At 44.0% G+C, this 21,188-nt stretch overlaps 1 protein-coding gene across 1 annotated transcript in view; it reads right to left on the bottom strand.

The window, feature by feature from the left end:
- Nucleotides 1-9,403: 9,403 nt before the first annotated feature.
- Nucleotides 9,404-21,188, bottom strand: part of reck (reversion-inducing-cysteine-rich protein with kazal motifs) — a 90,220-nt gene continuing 78,435 nt past the window's right edge. Inside the window, exons 18-21 of the mRNA XM_026180915.2 lie at nt 19,601-19,811; nt 19,167-19,240; nt 14,192-14,347; nt 9,404-9,931 (exon numbers count right to left, since the gene is read on the bottom strand). Coding sequence (XP_026036700.2) covers nt 9,719-9,931; nt 14,192-14,347; nt 19,167-19,240; nt 19,601-19,811 — 654 coding nt within the window. The 3' untranslated portion in view covers nt 9,404-9,718. The remainder of the gene's footprint in view (nt 9,932-14,191; nt 14,348-19,166; nt 19,241-19,600; nt 19,812-21,188) is intronic.

Genomic DNA, 21,188 nt, shown 5'->3' on the forward strand with positions numbered 1-21,188 from the left:
ATCCTGTCTCTTTGTGCTTACGACATGCACTGCTAACTATGGGCAGGGCTGCACATAAGTGGTCCGCAGGTGCACATGCGCTGTCAAAACAAAAAACGCGCACCAGATAAGAAGTTGCAACGCGCGTTTGCGTACATAAGATTTTGTGGAGGAGGACAGACATTTGTTTAGAACTCTTAAAGATGTCGAAGACGCTCCTTTAAGCAATTACTTTGGTGTTCCTCCACCTCCAAAGAAATGTCAGAAGGAGAGAAATGATGAACGCACAGAGATGTGGTGCAGAGTATGCCGTGAAAATCCCACTCTAGTGGACAACTTCTTATCTTCTTATCTTTTATTATGACAGTGCACGTGCACCTGCAGACCACTTATGTGCACCCCTGACTATGGGACTTCATGTAGACAGGTGTGTTTTTTCACTTCATGTCTATCAAGTGAATATGCCACAGGTGGACTGTTTACCTATTTAAAGAAAATACCACAGAGATCGCAATTATAATGAATTAATCCATCGCCACTTGTCTACCTATATTCAGAGGTCTTTGGGCTCTGGTGTCACAGTCCTGGGTCATGTGACCGGTGTTTCTTTATATTTTGTTGTTCCTTTGTGTTCTAGCTTCATTTCAGCTTGCTTAGGTTGCAGTTACAGTTCATGGTTCCCCTTATGTCTGACCAATAAGTCTCCCTTATTGGTTAGTGTGTCTAATCTGTCATGTCTCAAGTCTGTGTGGTTCATGTTGTCTCGCTCATGTCACGTCTGCGTCTTATTTATGGTTCCTGTTCTACTTTAAAGGCGTCTTGTGGTCCATGTTGTTTTAGTTTCACTTCCACTGTGGTGTCATTATGTTCATTCTAGTCAGCTGTTTCCTCGTGTGTCTCCACTTCCCTTGAGTGTATTTAAGTCTTCCTGTGTTCAGTGTCACATCGTCTGTGTTACCTACCTCCCTGTCATCACAACCATAGTCTTCATCGTTATTATAGTTCAGTGACAGTTCTTAGGTTCCAGTCTAAGTTTCACCAGAGTCCTCATTGTCTTGTTTTTGACTACCTGTAATCAGCCATAATAAAGGCTTGCCCTTCGTTCACGTTCAGTTCTCCTTGCCTGTGTCTGCTCCTGGTCCTCCTCACACAGTCCACAGTCTGCCTCTGCAGGCTGTGACATCTAGTCTATTCTTTTGACCACTTCCTCTTTTTCATGCTGTCAAAATCAGTTCTGCTTTAATCACTCTAAACCCATTAGTTACTAATCCACCTCAGTGTCTGTTCTGTGTGTGTTTCTTGTCATTCTGCCTCAGACGCTCGTTCATGCCATGGAATCTATATTTGTGTAATTTTATGTGTTTCATTTGCCTTTTTGATCATGTTATTTTCTGCCAGCAACATCTTTGCTTCTATGATTTCTAATCCAAATTAGCCATTCATCTGACTCCTGGCCTGTAAACAATCCTCAGTCTTCCTCACTGTCTTTGTCTACAGTGCTGTTAGTCTCCTCCTGATTTCTTACTTCAAATATTTGTCATGCTGACATTTTCATTTGTTTCAGATCACCAAACACATTTTTATTTGAGACAGTGAGTAAATACAGGCCACTGCCCATCTTCAGCAGCTATACTGACTCCACATCTCTGTGCTGCTGGTCATCTTGCAGTCTGCCTCTTTTTTAGCTGATTTATTATTATTATATGTTTTAATATACTTTAAAAAAAACAGCAGTTTGATGATGCCGGAGCTTAAACAGAATATAAAGACCTTAAAATGAGTTCAATCTTAAACAGCAGTAATATTAATGACTTCTCTCTGACTCTTGATCCTTTATGCACCAATAATCCAGTCTTATATGTACTGAGGTGTTTTCATAGTGTTTTATTGCTTTATAGAAAGAAATAAAAGAATAGCTTGAAAATGTTCTCAGCCACTCATCACGTTCAGCCAATAATAAATCATTTTTGGTAATATGGTAGATACTTCTTCAACTACAGAGTTAATCATACTTTACAGTCCTTTGGGCAGGAAGGAGTGCAGACAGGGAACACCAAATCAAATTAAATCAAATCACTTTTATTGTCACATCACATGTGCAGGTACATTGGTACAGCACATGTGAGTGAAATTCTTGTGTGCGAGCTTCACAAGCAACAGAGTTGTGCAAAATACAATAATGTAAACAAGCAAAATACAAGAATGGCTACATCTGAAACTAATAAATATATGTACAATATATAATAGTGTATGCATTTCTGGATGTGTATACTAAATATTTTTCTACGTGTGTGTGTGTGTGTGTGTGTATGTGTACACATATTTTACAAATTAAATAGAGTAAACAATAAATAAAATATATAAAATATACAGAGTTGAATATGTGCAAAACAAGTGGCATTTATATACAGTGTGGAGTGCATAATGTTGAAGTTCCAGTAGTGAAGCTGAGGTGTCTATGACGTGTTCAGCAGTCTGATGGCCTGATGGAAGAAGCTGTCTCTCAGTCTGCTGGTACGGGACCGGATGCTGCAGAACCTCCTTCCTGATGGAAGCAGTCTGAACAGTTTATGGCTGGGGTGACTGGAGTCCTTGATGATCCTCCCCGCTTTCCTCAGGCAGCGCTTCCTGTAGATGTCTTGGAGGGAGGGAAGCTCACCTCCAATTATCCGTTCAGAGCACCGCACTACTCGCTGGAGAGCTTTGCAGTTGTAGGCGGTGCTGTTGCCGTACCAGGTGGTGATGCATCCAGTGAGGATGCTCTCAATGGCACAGTGATAGAAGGTCCTGAGGATGCGGGGGCTCATGCCGAATCTTTTCAGTCTCCTGAGAAAGAAGAGGCGCTGCTGCGCCTTCTTCACTGTTTTGTTTGTGTGTACTGACCACGTAAGATCCTCAGCCAGATGTACGCCAAGGAACCGGAAGCTGCTCACTCTCTCCACAGCAGCGCCGCTGATGGTGATGGGGGTGTGTACTTCTCTGCACCTCCGGAAGTCCACTATCAACTCCTTTGTCTTTGCGACGTTGAGGGTGAGATGGTTGTCTTGACACCAGTGGGTCAGGGCGCTGACCTCCTCCCTGTAAGCCGTCTCATCACCATTGGTGATAAGACCCACCACTGTAGTGTCGTCCGCAAACTTCACAATGATGTTGGAGCTGTTAGTGGCTGTGCAGTCGTAGGTGTAGAGTGAGTACAGGAGAGGGCTCAGTACACACCCCTGTGGAGCACCAGTGTTCAGTGTGATGGGGGATGAGGTGATGCTGCCCAGTCTGACCACTTGGCGTCTGTCAGACAGGAAGCTAAGGATCCAGCTGCAGAGGGAGCTGCTCAGTCCTAGATCCTGCAGTTTCCTGTCCAGCTTCGAGGGAACGATGGTATTGAATGCTGAGCTGTAATCTACAAACAGCATCCTCACATACGTGTCTCTCTTCTCCAGGTGTGACAGGGCAGTGTGTAGTGTCAGGGCTATGGCATCATCAGTGGACCTGTTGTGGCGGTATGCAAACTGTAGAGGGTCCAGTGAGTCGGGTAGTGCAGAGCAGATGAAGTCCCTGACCAGCTTCTCGAAGCATTTGCTTACGATGGGGGTCAGGGCTACAGGTCGCCAGTCGTTCAATGAGGAGATGGTGGAGGATTTGGGTACAGGGACGATGGTGGCCATTTTGAAGCAGGCTGGGACTACAGACAGAGAGAGGGAAAGGTTGAAGATGTGCGTGAACACTCCAGCCAGCTGAGCCGCGCATGACTTGAGGACGCGGCCGGGAATCCCGTCCGGACCTGTAGCTTTGCGTGCGTTCACCTTCCTGAAGCACCTCCGCACATCCTCCTCAGACACAGTGTGCGCACTGACGTCATCCGCGGTGCGCACACTGTCCGGTCTCATGGTGTTCGCTGCGTCGAATCTAGCGTAGAATACGTTTAGATCCTCACACAGAGAGGCCGTGGTCTGCGGTGTGCTGGTTTTCCCTCTAAAGTCTGTGATCGTGTTTAGTCCCTGCCACATACTCCGAGGGTTGTCAAACTGTTGCTCCACCCTGTCCCTGTACTCACGTTTGGCTGTGACATGCTTTAATCTAATCCAGTTAATCTTGTTAAATAGTGCAGGAACGTGTTTTTGCTTGTGTGATCTACGTGCGCGTGTGTGTGTATGTGTGGTGGTGGTGGTGGTGCTGTTAGGCTTTCTATAAAAATCACCACACGCCTCTGCAGTTTCAATAAGTACCATTAGATAGTGCAAAACGAGGTTCATGTCTACTTTAGGATAATGGGACAATTATCACATTGTGGCGTCCCACTTGGGTCTCCACTCGCAAGTGAGTTGAGAGTAAGGGTTTTGCCGAGTTGTGTGGCATGATGTGTTCAGTTGATGTGTGGTGATGAATAAAGTCGGAGTGGAAAGTTAGAGCTCCTGTGTCGTTTGTACCATAGCTCCACATTGGTGACCCTAGATTTGGACATGTTGCAGGCCATGGATGATGCTGGCCTCGCCCTGGATGCACCAGTGACCGCTGGCCCTCTGCCTCCTGCCGTAGCGCTCAAGTTGCCGGACTTTTGGCTCCACGATCCCCCATCATGGTTCGTTCACGTGGAGGCTCAGTTTGCTCTTTGCGGCATCTCAGATGACGACACAAAGTTTCATCATGTGGTGGCCTCGCTTGACCTGTTAGCCACCCACCGTGCAATGACCCTCCTCCGGGACCCACCTGCACACAGGAAATATGTCGCCCTTAAGGACCTGCTGCTTCGGCGATACACCTTCTCTGATGCCGAGGGAGCTCTCGGGCCTGTATGGGGTGATGGCTCTGGAACTCATGGAGAGCATGTTGTCCTTGCTCGTCTCAGATGATGGGGGATTGCTCTTCATCCATCTCTTCCTCTGACAGTTGCCTGTGGCCGTGGGGGCCAGGCTCATCAACTCCCTGTTTCTGGCAGTGAGGGATTACCGCTCCCTGCTACGGACCTGCCGACAGCACCTCCACCTGCCTCCCCCGGAGCGGCAGATCTGGCGCTGACAGTGGGAATCACTACACGACGGCACCGCTGGAAAGGCCTTTGCCCCACATGTTGCTTTCTCCCGTGTATGTCAGTGTCGAGTACGCTGCCATGGCCGCTGAGCAGAGCACCGACCCGGATGCCCTTGCCCTTTGGTCCGCGCAGACAGGCCTTGTGCTGGAGGGCACGTCGGTGTGGGATGGCAGTCCGCGTTTGTTGTGCGACGTTTCTACCGGTCACCCACGCCCTATCATTCCACGTTTGTGGCACCATCGTGTTTTCGACTCCATCCATGCCCTCTCTCATCCGGGTGTACGGGGTTCAGTCAAGCTGGTCAACGCCAGGTTCATTTGGCCAGGCCTGCGGAAATCTGTGATGAGCTGGGCTGTGGCATGCGTTCCATGCCAACACTCGACGATCCATAGACACACTTAGCCACCCCTCGAACCTTTCCACGTCCCTGGTAGGCATTTCGACCATGTGCATGTCGATTTGGTCGGCCCTCTTCTGCAGTCACAGGGTTTCACGCACCTTGACTGTGGTGGATCGCACGACCAGGTGGCCGGAGGCGGTTCCCCTGGTATCCACGACGGCGGAGGTGGTGGCCAGGGCATTTGTGTCAACGTGGGTTTCGTATTTTGCCCCCCCCCCCCCCGCTGACATTACCTTGGACAGGGGCCACCAGTTCATTTTGGAGCTTTGGTCTGCCATGGCTGACGGCCTGGGGGTCAAGGTCCACCGCACTATACTATACCACCCACCTGCTAACAGAATGTGCGAGCGGTTTCACCGGTCACTCAAGGCCGTGCTCCAATCTTCCTTAACGGGCGGCAACTCAGTTTGGGGTTGCACTGCGCGGTTAAGGAGGACCTCTGAGTTTCTCCGGCCGAACTCGTTCTTGGGCAGCCCCTCCGAGTTCCTGGAGAATTTTTGCCTGAGAGCCCCCCTCTGTGTTTCGATACCTCTGTGCCGTCTCTCCGTTCCTCAGGAGGCTCCTTTTCTGTTCCTGGCCCAGTGCACCACTGCCTGGCCGACGTTTTTGTTCCGAGGTCGTTGGACTCTTCTTGGTTTGCAGGCACGATGCCCATCAACCTCCCTTGATGGCCCATATAGAGTTCTTAAACCAGGCCACAAGCATTTCATTTTGGACTTCGGGGGTCGGCAGGAGGTGGTTTCAATGGACCAGCTTAAACCTGCGCACGATCTACCGATCTACCCACCGCGGCCCACCTGCAGCTGGACTGTTGGATTCTGCCTTTTTCTCTGAGGATTTATGTGTTTATCTAACATAAACACATAAATCCTGAACCTCAGTGGGTTAAATATGAACGACCGATCTTTCACTGCGCTGTTCACTATTTAGAGAGGTCTGGAAATGTCAGTGCAGATTTGATCACTTTTGCAGCAAATGACATAGAGGTTGTGTTATTTCTTTCCAGCCTTCAGGCTACTCTGCAAACACATTCACTGTAAGAGGTGGTACTGCTCTTTCATATTTCCTCAAATTTTAATTTACGGTATCTTTGGAGTCAAACCCATTCAAGAAAACAGATAAGACAACAATTTGGTAAAAGGAATAATGAATAGTAACAGAGACTGAGAGGTCATGCCATTTTTTTTAATTACAGAAACCATCTCTGCTGAGTACATTGATTACTCTAGCCCATTCCAAATAGGCCTTAACATTAAAAGCTTAAAATTCCTTTTCCTGAAGGGAAGTTAACTTGAACATGGCGCATAAACATTCATCTCACAATACAGCAGCTATTTACCCAGCAAACCTAGCTAACTAGCTGCCCAAAGTAAGAAGCTAGCCTCTCAGAACATGTTACACTATACAAATTACAATCTCTTTTCCTTTTTGAATACAATGTAGTAACAATGAAGATGATTGTCTTTATCCTACAATGAATGAAAAACATTGTCTGCCCATTTGAAGAAAGCTTGAAGAAAAACCATTTAGCATTCTCCTAGCATTAGCCTTTTTTAATCTTTACATGCTATGCTCATATATCATGTATGCAGTCATCAAATATACGTTTTGCAGATTCTAGTGAACTAGAACAACAAAAAAGGTCATTTAACTGAGTTTTAAACTCAAGACTTGACAAATTAGCTAACAAAGATATTAGCCGGTTTATCTAGCTAAAGTTAAGATTAACTAGCTAACTGATGACTCTTACGGGTAATTAAGCTAAAGCCTTATGAGTTACCTTACCCTAAAAAGACAAACTATGTGGGTTTTTTTAAATATTTATTATTAGGTACACGTTGCTAAAAATAAAGTATGTTTCTATGTGCATTTTTTATTTCTATACAGACTCCATTTAAATCAATCATGCCAGCTTTGACTTAAAGAGGAACTATTATGCCCTCTGTTCATCTAAAATATACAGATTCTTTTAAACAAAACTGTTACAGTAAAAAGCCAAAGGCTTCGATTTGTCCATACAATTTTATTTTTTTATTTCCTCGTGTGCTTTCTTTAAATTCTGTGTTCCGGACACTGAATGATTACAAAGTACAGACACTTCTCCTTGGCCAATGAGAACACAGCATCTTTGAGGGCGTGATCCTTAAAAAGACTGCATGTTTCAAACATTTAGCAAAGAGGGGACAGTACAACATAAACAATTAAACTGAAACTCATGTAGAAAACAGATGAATATAAAGCAAATCTACAAAAATAAAAATATAGCGCTAAACATCAGGACAACAGGCCTCATATTAAAGAAGAGAAGCATCATGTGAGTCAACAAAGCGAATGCGAGTACTTCCAAAAGGTTGAACTGTTGCAGCTTAGTTAGAACTTTTTTTTTTACTGTAAACTGAAATTAAAAACTTTTACCATAAAAAAGCAGCCCAGGCTCAGTAAGAGAGAAAAAACACTTAGTAATAATAATAATGCTAATAATAACAGACGGATGGGTTCCCTGCTACAGAGCTGCCTAGCACAGTAATACTGTTAGATATAGAGACACATTGTGCTATACAGGCAGATACACACATAGAGATGGGGAAAACATATTATATTATGTTCTGGAGTAAACACATTTTATAATTGTCATCATGCAACAAAGAATAGCAACTATTTATTTCAGAAACATGGCACATAATCAGACAGATACATATAAAATATAGAGATATTTCTTATATTGCATTTTTATTAATACTTCATATAAGACATAAGGCATACTGTGGAAAATCTGCCCCCAGTGGATTGTGGGTAGCAACTGATTGTCCTTTCTGTTAGTGAATGGCTTATTGCTTCTCATATATATATAAACAGAAAACTTCCCTTTTGCTATTCAGAGCTACTGGATCACACAGGGAGTGATGGTCAGGCCTTTCTGCTGCTGTAAGGTTCATTGTTGATTCTCATTGAGTTTGAGGAATGTCAAGGCAGCACTTTGTTAGAAGTGACGCTCATAAAATACATCAGTTTAACTGACGGCATTAAACTCGTTATTACATGTTCTAATACCAGAAAAAGGCATTAAAAATTCAAACAATATTTCTTTTTAATATTTATGCTGAGGTGTCAGTTTAGCTCAGTGGGTGAGCAGGTAACCATGTGCCACGGGGCCAGGCAGGAGTGGCCCGGGCTCGTTTAGCCCCCCGTGGGAAAGGCAGCCAATGGTGTGCAACAAAGACATGATTCTTATCCTCATGTCGTTATGTGGGGACCAAAGCTGGTGCTCAAAAATCCAAGGTGGTCAAGTTATTCTGACTTTTTTTAATTATTTATATTTATTATTTATTTAACCCTCCCTGCTTCTTCCTGTTAAGAGGGGGGGTTTCCTTTCCACTGTCAGCAGGTGCTTTTTTTGTGTTACTGCAGGTTCTCTACCTTATAATACAATCTATTAATAATGATATTTTATGAGCACCACTTCAAGTATAGTGTTACCAGGTTTGTTTGGACGAAAGCTTTATGTGATCAGGTGAAACTGACCAAGGTTTTAGATCACTGCTACGTGAAATAGACCACTGCCTGGGTGTCTGTCTCCCCAGTCCAAACTGGGAGCTTTTTTCACAGAAGACGGGCCGATGGCACAGACTAAATATCCTGGGAAAGTTGACTTTGGAGACTTTGTTTAGCCAGTCCTTCAAACTGTGCTTGGATTAGTTGGGCTCAGTTTGAGCAATAATACTGCTGAGGTTAGAGGTTCAATCACCAGGTCCACATGCGGCACACTGTCATGCACCACAGGCTTTAAACGTGTGCCCTTCATTATATATGTTCCAATGTATGTTTGCAATGTACACAGATACCTGGATGTGTGTGTGTGTGATGTCCTGCTTAACAAGGATACTTCGTGCAGTCTTGAATCAAACATACACATCAGCGCCCCCTCCTGGTGCTCCTGGGACGGATGGATAAACAGTGTCTATCACACACACACACACACACACGCACACACACACACACACGCACACACACACACACGCACACACACGCACACACACGTGCACACACACACGCGCGCACACACACGCACACACACGCGCACACGCACACACACGCGCACACGCACACACACACACACGCGCACACACACTGGCTGGGAAATCCAGTGAGTAACTATTCACTAAACACAGTTGATACAAAAGCTTTGAACCACCCTGATTGTTTGAAACGCAGGTCAGTCAATAGGAATGATTGTCATCACGATCGTCTGTTCATTGCTGCCAGAACACGCCCACCATCCTGACTTTGGCACTGGGAGTCACAGAGGCTGGCACTTAGAGCACTGGAGCCGGTGTAACAAGGAGACCCAGAAGGAAACACAGGGCGGGTGCCAGAGGTGACCATGGCGTGCTCCCTGAGGAGTGGATGGAAGATGTCTTGATTTCAGAGGTGAGGAAGGCAGACAGAGGGACGTGGGACACCAGAGTGGGGCTGGCATAGTTGATGAGGGAGTCAATCTTCTCAGCCTCTTTACTGCAGGCTTCAATCTGCAAAACAAAACATTATTTATACACAACAACAGTCACCACAAGGTGCTTTATACTGTATGGAAAAGGCCCAAAAAACAACACGCTGTGAGCAAGGGCTTGGTAGCAGCAGATCCTAGGGAAAGCTGACTGCTGTGGCTGCTGGAGGAAGACCCACTATGTAAGAAAGCTGCACGTTAATAATACAATACGATTTTATTTATATAGCACATTTAAAAACCCGAAGGCACACCAAAGTGCTTCACAGTAATATGGAGAGTCAACATAAGTCAAAAACAGGGTACAAATCAGGCACAAGCACAGACAGGATAGAGGCACTAACAGACCAGGAGAGTTAGATAAATACAAAATATGCTACGAAGGCAAAAACAGCAGTAAAATTACTAAAAATAATACATTTAATAAACTCTAATAAAAGATTTAAAAGTTTAAAAATTAAAAGATTTAAAAGGGTATTAACTGGTCGGGAAAGCCAAGTCAAATATGCTTTTAATCTTGATTTAAAGGACTGGATAGAGTCCAAGGCTCGAATAGAAGCAGGGAGGCTGTTCCAAAGCTTGGGTGCAGCTGAAGCAAAGGCACGATAGCCTCTGGTCTTCAGTCTAAACTTAGGTTGGGCCGGGAGTAATTGACCTGATGATCTTAATGCACGACAAGGAGTGTACAAATTGAGGAGGTCAGTGAGGTAGCTGGGCGCAATGTTATTCAGGATTTTAAAAGTGAGTAGCAAGATTTTAAACTCAATGCGATATTTCATTGGTAACCAGTGTAGATCAACAAGAGCCGGAGTAATAGGGTCAAATTTTCTAGTGCCAGTAAGAAGGCGAGCCGCAGCATTCTGAACGAGTTGCAGCCTTCGAAGAGAGAAGGCTTGGAGACCACAGTAGAGAGAATTACAATAATCTAACCTGGAGGTCACAAAAGCATGGATAAGTTTCTCCAGGTCCCTGTGTGGTATATAATGCTTAGCTTTAGAAATCTGGCGCAGTTGGAAAAAAAAAAACAGATTTAACTACAGATGATACTTGCTTATCGAGCTTAAAGGAGCTATCCAAATAGACACCCAGGTTACGCATAGAATCAGGGAGAGAGTTAGCGTAACCCAGTTCCTAAAATCATCTCAAACAAAAAGAGAAGAAAAATTAAAACATTTAATGTTCATTGTCCTGTTCTTACTGTCCCTGTTAATGAAAGTGAAATGAGATCAAAATATTTATTTAAACATAGAAGGGACGCAGATTATATATGATATGCTCTGGTCAAACAAGGGTTAAGTTTTCTCAGAGGGTTGATGAGCTCTGATGAGAGCCTATTGTTTTACTCCACTCCTCGCATGTCAGCCAATCGGTGAAGCTCTAGGCAGCTCTTGTCCCTCCTTAGTACCAGCTCCCAAGTTTTCAGTCTCTTGCTTCTACAGCCGAACAGAGCAGACTGACTAAAACTTTTGTTATCGGTAAGCTGGAGAAATTAACCTCTAACGAGTTAAAAAAAATACGATCTAAACTGATCTTTTTCACAAACTATGTATTTGCACTTGTTGTTGTCAAGGGCAGAGCGAAACTGGAAGGTTTACTGAGCTGTGGCTCCACGTAAATGCTGAGCATCCACTCGACGGCGGTAAGCTAAATGTGGCTAATCAGACACGTGATGTGCGGAGTGTGGGTACAGTTGTTGCATGTCCCTGAAACGCTGTTGCTATGCTAGTTAGATCATTAACTAAGTCATTAACATGTGAAAAGCTGTAAATGGTTAAAGCAGCTAAAAATAACTTTATGAGAGATAATTGTAAGCAGACTTTATCCTGCTTCCTGTTTAAATTTTGATGTCAATCAGTTGTTTTACAATACTCAGTATTGAACACTTGGAGGTAATTTTTAGTGTATTTCCACTTGTACTAGTAGGCCTATGGTACAAGCGGGATTAAGAAATTGCTCACAGACAGCCTGAGAGGCCGAGCTCGAAGAGTCCGGACAGGGATTTATCACTGAATTAAAAATTTTGAATAACATTCGGGCGTTGTGGCTATTAGTCTCAATACGACGTAAGGCTCGTATAGTGTCATTTAGCCATGGTTGATGAGAAGTTCTGGGACGTTTCATCTTTATAGGGGCCACAGTATCTAAGATGGAACAACAGGTGGATAGCATAGCGTTGGCAAAATCATCAACCAATGGAGGTGTGTAACAGTTTGTATCAGTGACGTCTGGATCAAAAAAGGCAAAGTTTAGAAAGGCCGTAATGCAGTTAGCCACAGTCTCAGAGTTAATGATACGTACAGGGCGATGACAGCCTTTAGAATTTAAATCAATTGCACATAGCTCAACATCAAACATAACCAAAAAATGGTCAGAAATACCAGCATTATCAATGTCCATAGTACAAATATCCAAAGCATATGGGAGGACCAAATCCAAGGTATGACCTTTAAGATGAGTTGGTTCCCTGACCCACTGTGTAAGGTTAAAAGAGTCAATTAGGGCAAGAAAATCCTTGGCTAGGGGGTCATCAGCACAACAAATATGTATGTTAAAATCTCCAGTAATAAGAGCTTGGTCATAACTTAATAAAAATGAACCTAAGAAGTCAGCAAATTCACAAATAAAATACCTATTATATTTAGGTGGTCGATAAATCACAGCACATAGAATCGTTGGGGGTCCGGCAAGCTCCACAAGCTGAACCTCAAAACTAGAATAGGTAGGAGAGGGCAGTTGCCGAACTTTAAGTTTGTTTTTAAAAACAGAGGCCACGCCTCCACCTCTTCCCGAAGGCCTCGGTGAACTGAAGACTACACAGTCTGGGGGTAGTAGCTCTGAAAAAGAAGAGGACTCACCAGGATGAATCCAAGTTTCAGTCAATAACAGAGCATCAAGCCGAGAGGAGAGGAAGAGGTCATTTAAGATGAAGGTTTTATTCACCAGCGATCTTGCGTTTAATAAAGCCATCCGAGAGATCGGCATCTTATCTCTGCTGGAAGCACGTCTTAGCCGGCTTAAATGCCTGAGCCGTACACCATCACTGGGGGACCCAATCCAAACACGAACAGGCAGAGAGACTACCGGAGAAACCGGACAGGCTTGTTTACCAACCGGACAGATCCAGCGATGGTTGAGCAGCCTGAAGGATGATGGATCCCGAGCAGATGGAAGTCGTATAATCCCCGCGGTGGTGAGGGAATTAGCTGCAGCTGATGCTTTAAGGTAAGCCTTTAAGCGAACCTGAAACCCACTCCGTTTGCCCCACTTCCTATAGCGCTTCTGAGGCGGGGAGCAGAGAGGGGAACCGTATGAACCAGTAGAAGAGATGATACGTGGAAAGGTAGCATCTCCCAAATTCCAGCCTTGATCCAACCCAGCATAGGGGGGGAAACAAAGATTTAACAAAGTATCCCCGTCATAGGTGATTAATGCATAACCATCTGGGGGGCATAGTGCCAGAAAGATAACAAATAATAAACAAATATCAAGGAAAAGAGATTGACAACAGAGACGAGGACGGCCTGCCGCACACACTGGCGCCATCTTTACTCAGTCACGAAACACACATAAACACATAGTGAGTGAAAAAGGTGAGTTGGGTAGAAATACTGCATGGGGAGGCCTAATCCCACTGAACCTCAACTATCCAGGCCTAACTACATGCTTCATGACTCTCTGGCTCTCGGAGGAGGAGGGCCCATCTTTCACCCTCTCCCTCCCTTATCTTCCCTGCTGCTGCTTCTATGTCTTTGTCTAGTTTCGTCTAACTCTAACCCTCAAAGATTTCCTCAGTCTTGTTCTCTAAAACCTAAAGGATGGATTATTATGGATTTGATCAACTGGTCCCGTAACGAAATAAAGTTGGAGACCTGATGTGTTTGGTTCATCTCCAACGTTCCCCTCAGCCTTCACCCCGTCGACTGCAGCATCCACACAGATAATAATATGACATAAATAAATCCAATAAAGCCTACAGAGCGCCAAAGCTGCTCTTCTTGGGGAAACAATGTGTTTGGCACAGCAAAGCATTGAGACCTGAACTGCGCTCGTCACGACTGCCGAACAGAACACGTGATTAAAAGATCATGTGACAGCAACACACACAAATGCATGCTATTAATTCATTCAGGGGAACGTCACACAGCTAAAGTGTAGCCTTTCACTGCAAACACTGTGAACACAATGTTCACACATTCTCATCAAAGTAAAGAACACATAAGCGTGTGCAGAACAACAGATATAACAGACTATATCTGTGTGTGTGCACGATGGTGTTTGTTACCTGCAGAGGTGTTGGCTGCTGGTCCATTGGGGCGATGATGACCACCAGCAGGTGGTCAATACTCAGGTAGCCGAAAACATCGCACTGCGGCACTGAGATGTGAGGCCGCAGGATCTGAAGGACATCGTGGACCGTCACCGGCTGCTTCTTGTTCAGCTGCACGCAGCGACACACAGCATTACATTCATGTTGCTGTCCAACTTTCATACAACAGGTCAGTGACACTTTAATGAGGGCAACAAATGCTCCCAGCACAGCACCACAGTATCTGTCTTTACTGGAAAACACTGACACAAATATAATGACAGCATTGAGCTTACTACAGAAATCGATGCATTTCTAGTAGCGCTGTCAGTGTTAATCTAGTTAAAATGACGTTAACGCCATAACCACATTAACGCAGCAAATCTCCCCTTTGTGGGGCTGCACAGCGCTAACGCGTCACCGCGCTAACACGTTGACACTAATGGAGATTTGCTACGTTAATGCGGTTATGGCGTTAACGTCATTGTAACGAGATTAACGCTGACAGCAGTAGTTCATTTACATGAAAAAAAGACTTCACTCTGTCTGTCTGCCTGGATTTAAAAACCAAAGTGCTTAAAATGAAAGGTTACAGAACATGTTCAGCACCATGTTGTGTCAGTACAGAGCGTGATGCCACCAGATTGGTTGGTTGGGTCAGTACATCAGTTTATGTTAGCCAGCTACTGAGGGGGTCACGTTTGTGCCGCCCCCAGCTGCAACTATGAGTCCTATGTTGGTAACCTGTCCACTGTCACTGTGTTAAACACTAAGTGGCTCTTTGTTGTTGGGCTAGCTTCACTGAAACAGGAAAATCTACAGCTGTTAGCCGTAATGTTCAGGTTTGTGAAGCACTTTATAACACAAAAGACTGTGTGGTGACCGTTCCAGTGTAGTAACCTGTGCTTGGGAAAAGCACAGGTTACTACAGCCTCATCACACCACAACATTTACTGATTTATGATCAGGACATCCATCAGCAGCTCCACATCACTGTCTCCCTCACTCACATTTGGGCTGTGCTCTTCCTCTGACATGAAGTAATCCAGGCAGGCATGGCTTCCTCTGAGTGTCTGGGTTTGATTTTTTCTACATATCGATCTATATTTTCTGGATGTTAGGATTCCCAATCATGCTTTTATAGAGACGTTGTTTGTGGTGTGATGTGTAACCTGTTATGTTGTAAACTATTTTGATGTGCTTGGGAAAAGAAAGACAATTTTATAGAGTAACCTAGTGCTGATCACTCAGTACACCCTCAGCTTATTGACTGGTGTTTATGTACCAGCATCAGCTGATGACCTCTGTGTGACCTCTTCCACACGACTGTAGCTGACCTACAGTGTAAACACCCTGAGACGTTTGTGATGATTGACTCTGACAACCTCCCAGCAGTCTGTAAAATGAATAAACCTCTGAGAACGCACAGGATGTATGCATGTTGATGTGTTCAAAGACTTCCTGTTTCCACCAAGTCTGTGAGGAGGTGGAGTCAGGATGCCAGCCAGACCCTGCAGCACTGCTTGGATGCGACAGACTGGGATGATCCATATGGGGAAGACATCAACAGCAGCACAGACTGCATCACTGACCATACACATTTCTGTGAGGATACATCCTCCCAACTAGGACTGTATGTCTGTTTTCCCAGTAAGAAACCCTGGATCACCGTTGACCTGAAGGCCAATGAAAAGACCTTCCTGGATGAATATTACTTCTACAGTCAGCAGATGCTCGCCCTCGGGCACCCTCTGCCGGCCTGGCTCTAGGGCGAGGCCTGGTAACCCTATCTCAGGCAGGGTGAATGGTTCCCATGGTGTTCTTCTGAATCGCTCTTTGTCTGGTCTTTCATTCGCACTCACATTCGTACCTATGGGTACTTTAGATTTACCAGTTAACCTAACCCCACTAACTGCACTTCTTTGGACTGTGGAAGGAAGCCAGAGTACCCGGAGAACCCACGCCATCACAGTGAGAACATGCAGTCTCCACACAGAAAGGCTGATGGTGGAACTGAACTCAGGTGAGGCTACAGTGCTGCACACTGCACCAATCTGTCCAACTCTGAGCTCCTAAAATGAAGAGACTGCATTAGAAGAATGCTTTGGGTCCTCACAGTTTTAGGCAGTTGCACTGACTTAAAGCTGAAAGCTCTTCAACTGCACCTGAGTTGCTTCATTTCAAATTCATTGTGGTAATGTACACAACCAAAATAAAAAAAACATAAACTGTCTCTGTCCAAATATTTATGGGTTTGATGGTATAATTCAGCGGTCTCCAACCTTTTTTGCGCCACGGACCGGTTTATGCCCGACAATATTTTCATGGACCGGCCTTTAAGGTGTCGCGGATAAATACAACAAAATAAAACTAGTACTGGTACCAAAAAAAAAAAGATTTATTCATAACACACGTGAAAAGCCCCAGGAAAACCGAGTTAACGATAAAAACGATAACAAAATAACGCTGAAAACCGATAAAAACCCTGAAAACCAGACATTTCACACCTGAGCCTCAACTCTCGCGGCCCGGTACCAAACGACTCACGGACCGGTACCGGTCCAAGGCCCGGGGGTTGGGGACCGCTGGTATAATATCCTTCCTGCCTTCTTGGGACCTTTTTGTGCCACTGCTATGTGTTAAATGGCTGCCATTTCCACTGTGTTCAGTGGAATATAACCAAACTTGCCACAGGATAGTTTTTACCTGTCAATGTTAATATTCCAGTGTGAATTCCTTAAATCAGCCTAAAATGGCTGAGCAGCAGAAATCCCCACACCCATCACCCTGGGGACCATTTTCTGCCCATTGACTTCCATTATAAACGCTATTTTTCAACCCCAAATTATCATCATATGATTTTATTTTTTCTTCTTTTCTTGGATGTCAATGAAGACTCAGGGCCTTGAAGTTTTAATTTTTAAATTGCAAAAAAAATGCAAAAAAAATAATGGCAGGTCAAAATGTATGTTGGTGCCAATCTTTGGTCCATCTAAAGGCCTACTTATAATGACAATCACATATTACTTCAACTGGTTTTTTGTGGAAATATTTAGTTTCGTTTTTTGGTTTTTGGGGCTTATAACACAGGGCGCTCATGTAATAACACTGGGATTTGAAGGGTTAAAACAACGAAAATATAATTAAAACTTTACATGAATATTTCAGGGAGAAGTAGTTTTACAAGGTTGGCTAATTTAAAGTGGAATAAAATATGGATATATGGTCTTTTTATGGCGTGGCTGAGAATGGTCCCTAGGGTGATGGGTGTGAGTTTTTTAAAGGATGGCAGGAGGGATATATACATCAAAATGTAGCCACCATCCTTCTCGTTCATCCAGGGTCAGTCTCATCAAGACAGGATTTACAGTTCTCCCATGAATGTCATAAGCACAGCCTCCTCCATCTCCCTTGCCCATAGAGGACAATGCTAGAGCGGCTCAGACAAAGTCTCACACAGCATCCCTGTGTGGGAATAACACATCACAAATTTTGTAAGTAAATCTATCTCTAAAGGCGCTATTGAATTCTCACCAGGTGTGTTTAACAACCCATCCAATCCACGGAGAAATCCAATTAAGTGGCATATTAATGAGAAATGACACAGACACAAAGTACTGAACTTGCTTATTTGATCCACATGGGGAACATTTATTGTCCTCCTGATTTTGGCCGTCAGTCTTCAGACCCTGAAGCTTTTGTGGGCCCCTTGTATGAACTCTTAGCTTTAGCACTTTCCACAGATTCAGGTCAGGTGACTGGGCCCTTCCAGCAGCTTTAGCTTCCTTCCTTTGGCTGTTTGTTTGGGATCATTGTCTTGTTGCAGCAACGACCCTCTTTTCATCTTCATCATCTTGGCAGCAGATTTTTATCAAGAATGTGTTGGTACATTTTCCCATTCATCCTTCATTCAATTACATGAAGAATGCCAGTGGTGTATAGAGAAAAAACAGCCCGACACTATGATGTTCCCAGCACCAAATTTCAGTTTGGGTATGGTGTTTCTGGGGCGATATGCAGTACCCTTTCCCTCCAAACATGACGTAGCATCCAAAGAGTTCAATCTTGGTCTCATCTGACCAGACCATAGTCTCCCAGTACTTCACAGGCAAATTTCATCAAACTTTAAACGGACTTCAACATACTTTTTCTTAAACAATGGCATGTTGCATGGTGAGTGTGCATACAGGCGGCTGAGTGAATTGCTTATTGTTTTCTTTGAAACAGTTGTACCTGCTGATTCCAGGTCCTTCTGTAGCCCTCCACAAGTCGTCCTTGGCTCTTGCACAACCCTTTTGATCATTCTTGTTACTCCTCTACCTGAAATCTTAAGGGCAGCGCCTGGTTGTAGCCAGTTTATAGTGGATGCTTTGGGATTGTGGTCCCAACAGTGCCCACTGGAACCTTCAGTAGTTCTTCTCTAAACAGTGCTTTCAGTATGTTTTGAAAAATAAGGATGTGAATATCTTGAGAGAGCTCACGGTTTTATCTATTATGAAATGTTTCTGGTGTACATCTCGGTAATGAGACAGCGTTTTATAGGCCATCAGTGGGGACTGAATCAGCTTCTATTAGTTTGCAGGACTGCTTTCTATTTACTGACAGATTTCAGCTGGTGTCATAACTTTCCACGCCTTTTTGCACCTCCCTTTCTTCATTTTACATGTGTCATTTCTCATTCTTACACATAACTTATGGACATGTATGTCTGATTTCTTTGAATGTGTGGATTGTACTGGTTGTTACGACACATCACCATGAAAACTGGTCAATATTGATTTTACCTGCTCTAGCTTTCATACCCTACCTATAAGTCAAACCTAACAACACTGATTAAAGAAAATAGTACTTTGAAACTCCCTTTGTCATCAGCATAAATCATTCATAAACATATCATACTGGACAGTGGATTTGTTACCTAAACAAACAAACAGCTGTGAACCGTCCATACCTTTGAGAACGTGTTCATTCGCTCTTTGCTCCAGAGGATCTGCAGGATGCTGGCACATATGGGACAACAGGCTCCTGGATAAAGTTCAGAGAACATATTATAATAAAATGCAACATCTTTATGTGACACTATCCTACTTGTACTGACAGTTAAAAGTGTTTCAGACATTTTTAACCACTTTACCTCACATCCACAGTCAACTTAGAATCACCAGTTAACCTAAAATGCATGTCCTGGCCTGAGGGAGCTGCAGTCATCATGCAGGCACAGGGTGAACACGCGCTCTCCACATAGAAAGGCCCTGCCAGGAACCAGTCCTCACTACTGTACCACCGTACTGCCCATGACGCTACATAAATGTCATGTACACGGTGTAATTTTATCTGCTGGCTGACCCCAGTTAACCTTTTCATGTATGGTGCTACTCCACTCACCTGGTGGAGTGACAGGGTGGCAGCCTGGAGTGGACAGACTTGGACATGAAACCAAACTGCAGGCTGAGTCAGGGGCCACGTCAGAGACAGCTCCCACAGCTCTGCAGGGGGCCTCATAGTCCACAGTGACACGGTCAGAATAGGCGCCACACACCGTGTTGTAGGTTTCGCCATTATGGCCACAGACTTGTTTTGGCTTTCTGCAGCCTTCCTGAGGACAGAACACACCAGGCACTATTTACATTATGGGAAGTGTATTTGATTGTCTTCTTTTTGTACTATACATACATACAAACAAAAGCTATGTTTAAGGTACTGTTAGTCTGATAAAAAGCACTAGACAAAACTAAAATGTACCTTTGTTGTGTTTTTGAAATAATTTCAAATGGACAAAACTGTGAGTCATCTTCGATCAATCAACAAGAAGATTTTGCAAATTCAAAAAAACAACAATAACTAAACTTCTTTTAGTTATGAGTAAAAAAGAATAGAGTACAGAACAACACCAAACCAAAGAGTAAAACAGTGAAATGTCGGGGGCGTGGCTAAACATATGGCTTTTGGTGAGCTCCCGGCATAAAAGCCTTAGAATTATACTTTTACTCCACGAACAGTGAAATTTACCACCTGTGGCCATTTAGTATAATATCATGCAAAAATATGCCAGCGAAGAAGGCACTAAAATTAAAACTAACCCTTCTCCAAATGGGGAAGACGATGTATCGTATGCTAGTAGTCAAGCTAACTCAGCAGATGATGCTAGACCTGAGCCACGCGTAGGCGAAAATACTGGAACGGCACACAACATGGATGTCATTCAGATTCTCCACGAGATCAGAAATGACTTTTCCACGAAAATTGATGTGGTGCTGGAAGCCATACAGGACGTTAACAGGGACGTGCAGGCAGGACTTCTTGGCACGCATGGATGAAGCAGAAGTGCGAATTAGCAACGTAGAAGACACAGTTAACTCAGAGAAAAACAAGTCTGATGCACTTGTTAAACAGGTAGCTCTCCTCACAAATAAACTTTTGTCCCAAGAAGTAATCGGTTCTTCACTTGTGTTATAAGCTGCAGAAGAGACTCCAATGAACATTTCAGATATACATTTTCGTGAAAATATTTACTATCGCTGGGAGACATGAAGAACTTGTTAGTTGTATTTTGTTCTTTTAAGATTGCTTGGTTTGGTCTAACTGCTCCCTTATTTACACTGGATCGGTGAGTGCACAGGAGGGAGGGCTGTCTGGTTCGGGGTGATAGCTAAGGAGATTTGTTTATGGCAGATTTTCAGCTTTCTGTTTGTTTTTTCAATACTCCTCAAAACATGAGGTGCTTCCAAATAAGAAGTTTAAATTTACTTCTTGGAATGTAAGGGGGATGGTAAAAGTGACTAAGCTAAAGCAGGTTATTACCAGGCTTTAGCATCTGAAGTCCTCAATCGTTTTTATCCAGGAGACCCATCGACTCAGAAACAACTTGGTGAAAGTACAAAGGAGATGGCCATGCAAAGTACTAGCGTCCTGTTTCCCATCTCATTCTAGAGGGGTTATAGTGTTAATTCACAACTCAGTGCCTTTTCAGGTA

This window comes from Astatotilapia calliptera, chromosome 9 (genome assembly GCF_964374335.1).
Source record: "Astatotilapia calliptera chromosome 9, fAstCal68.1, whole genome shotgun sequence".
Taxonomy (NCBI): domain Eukaryota; kingdom Metazoa; phylum Chordata; class Actinopteri; order Cichliformes; family Cichlidae; genus Astatotilapia; species Astatotilapia calliptera.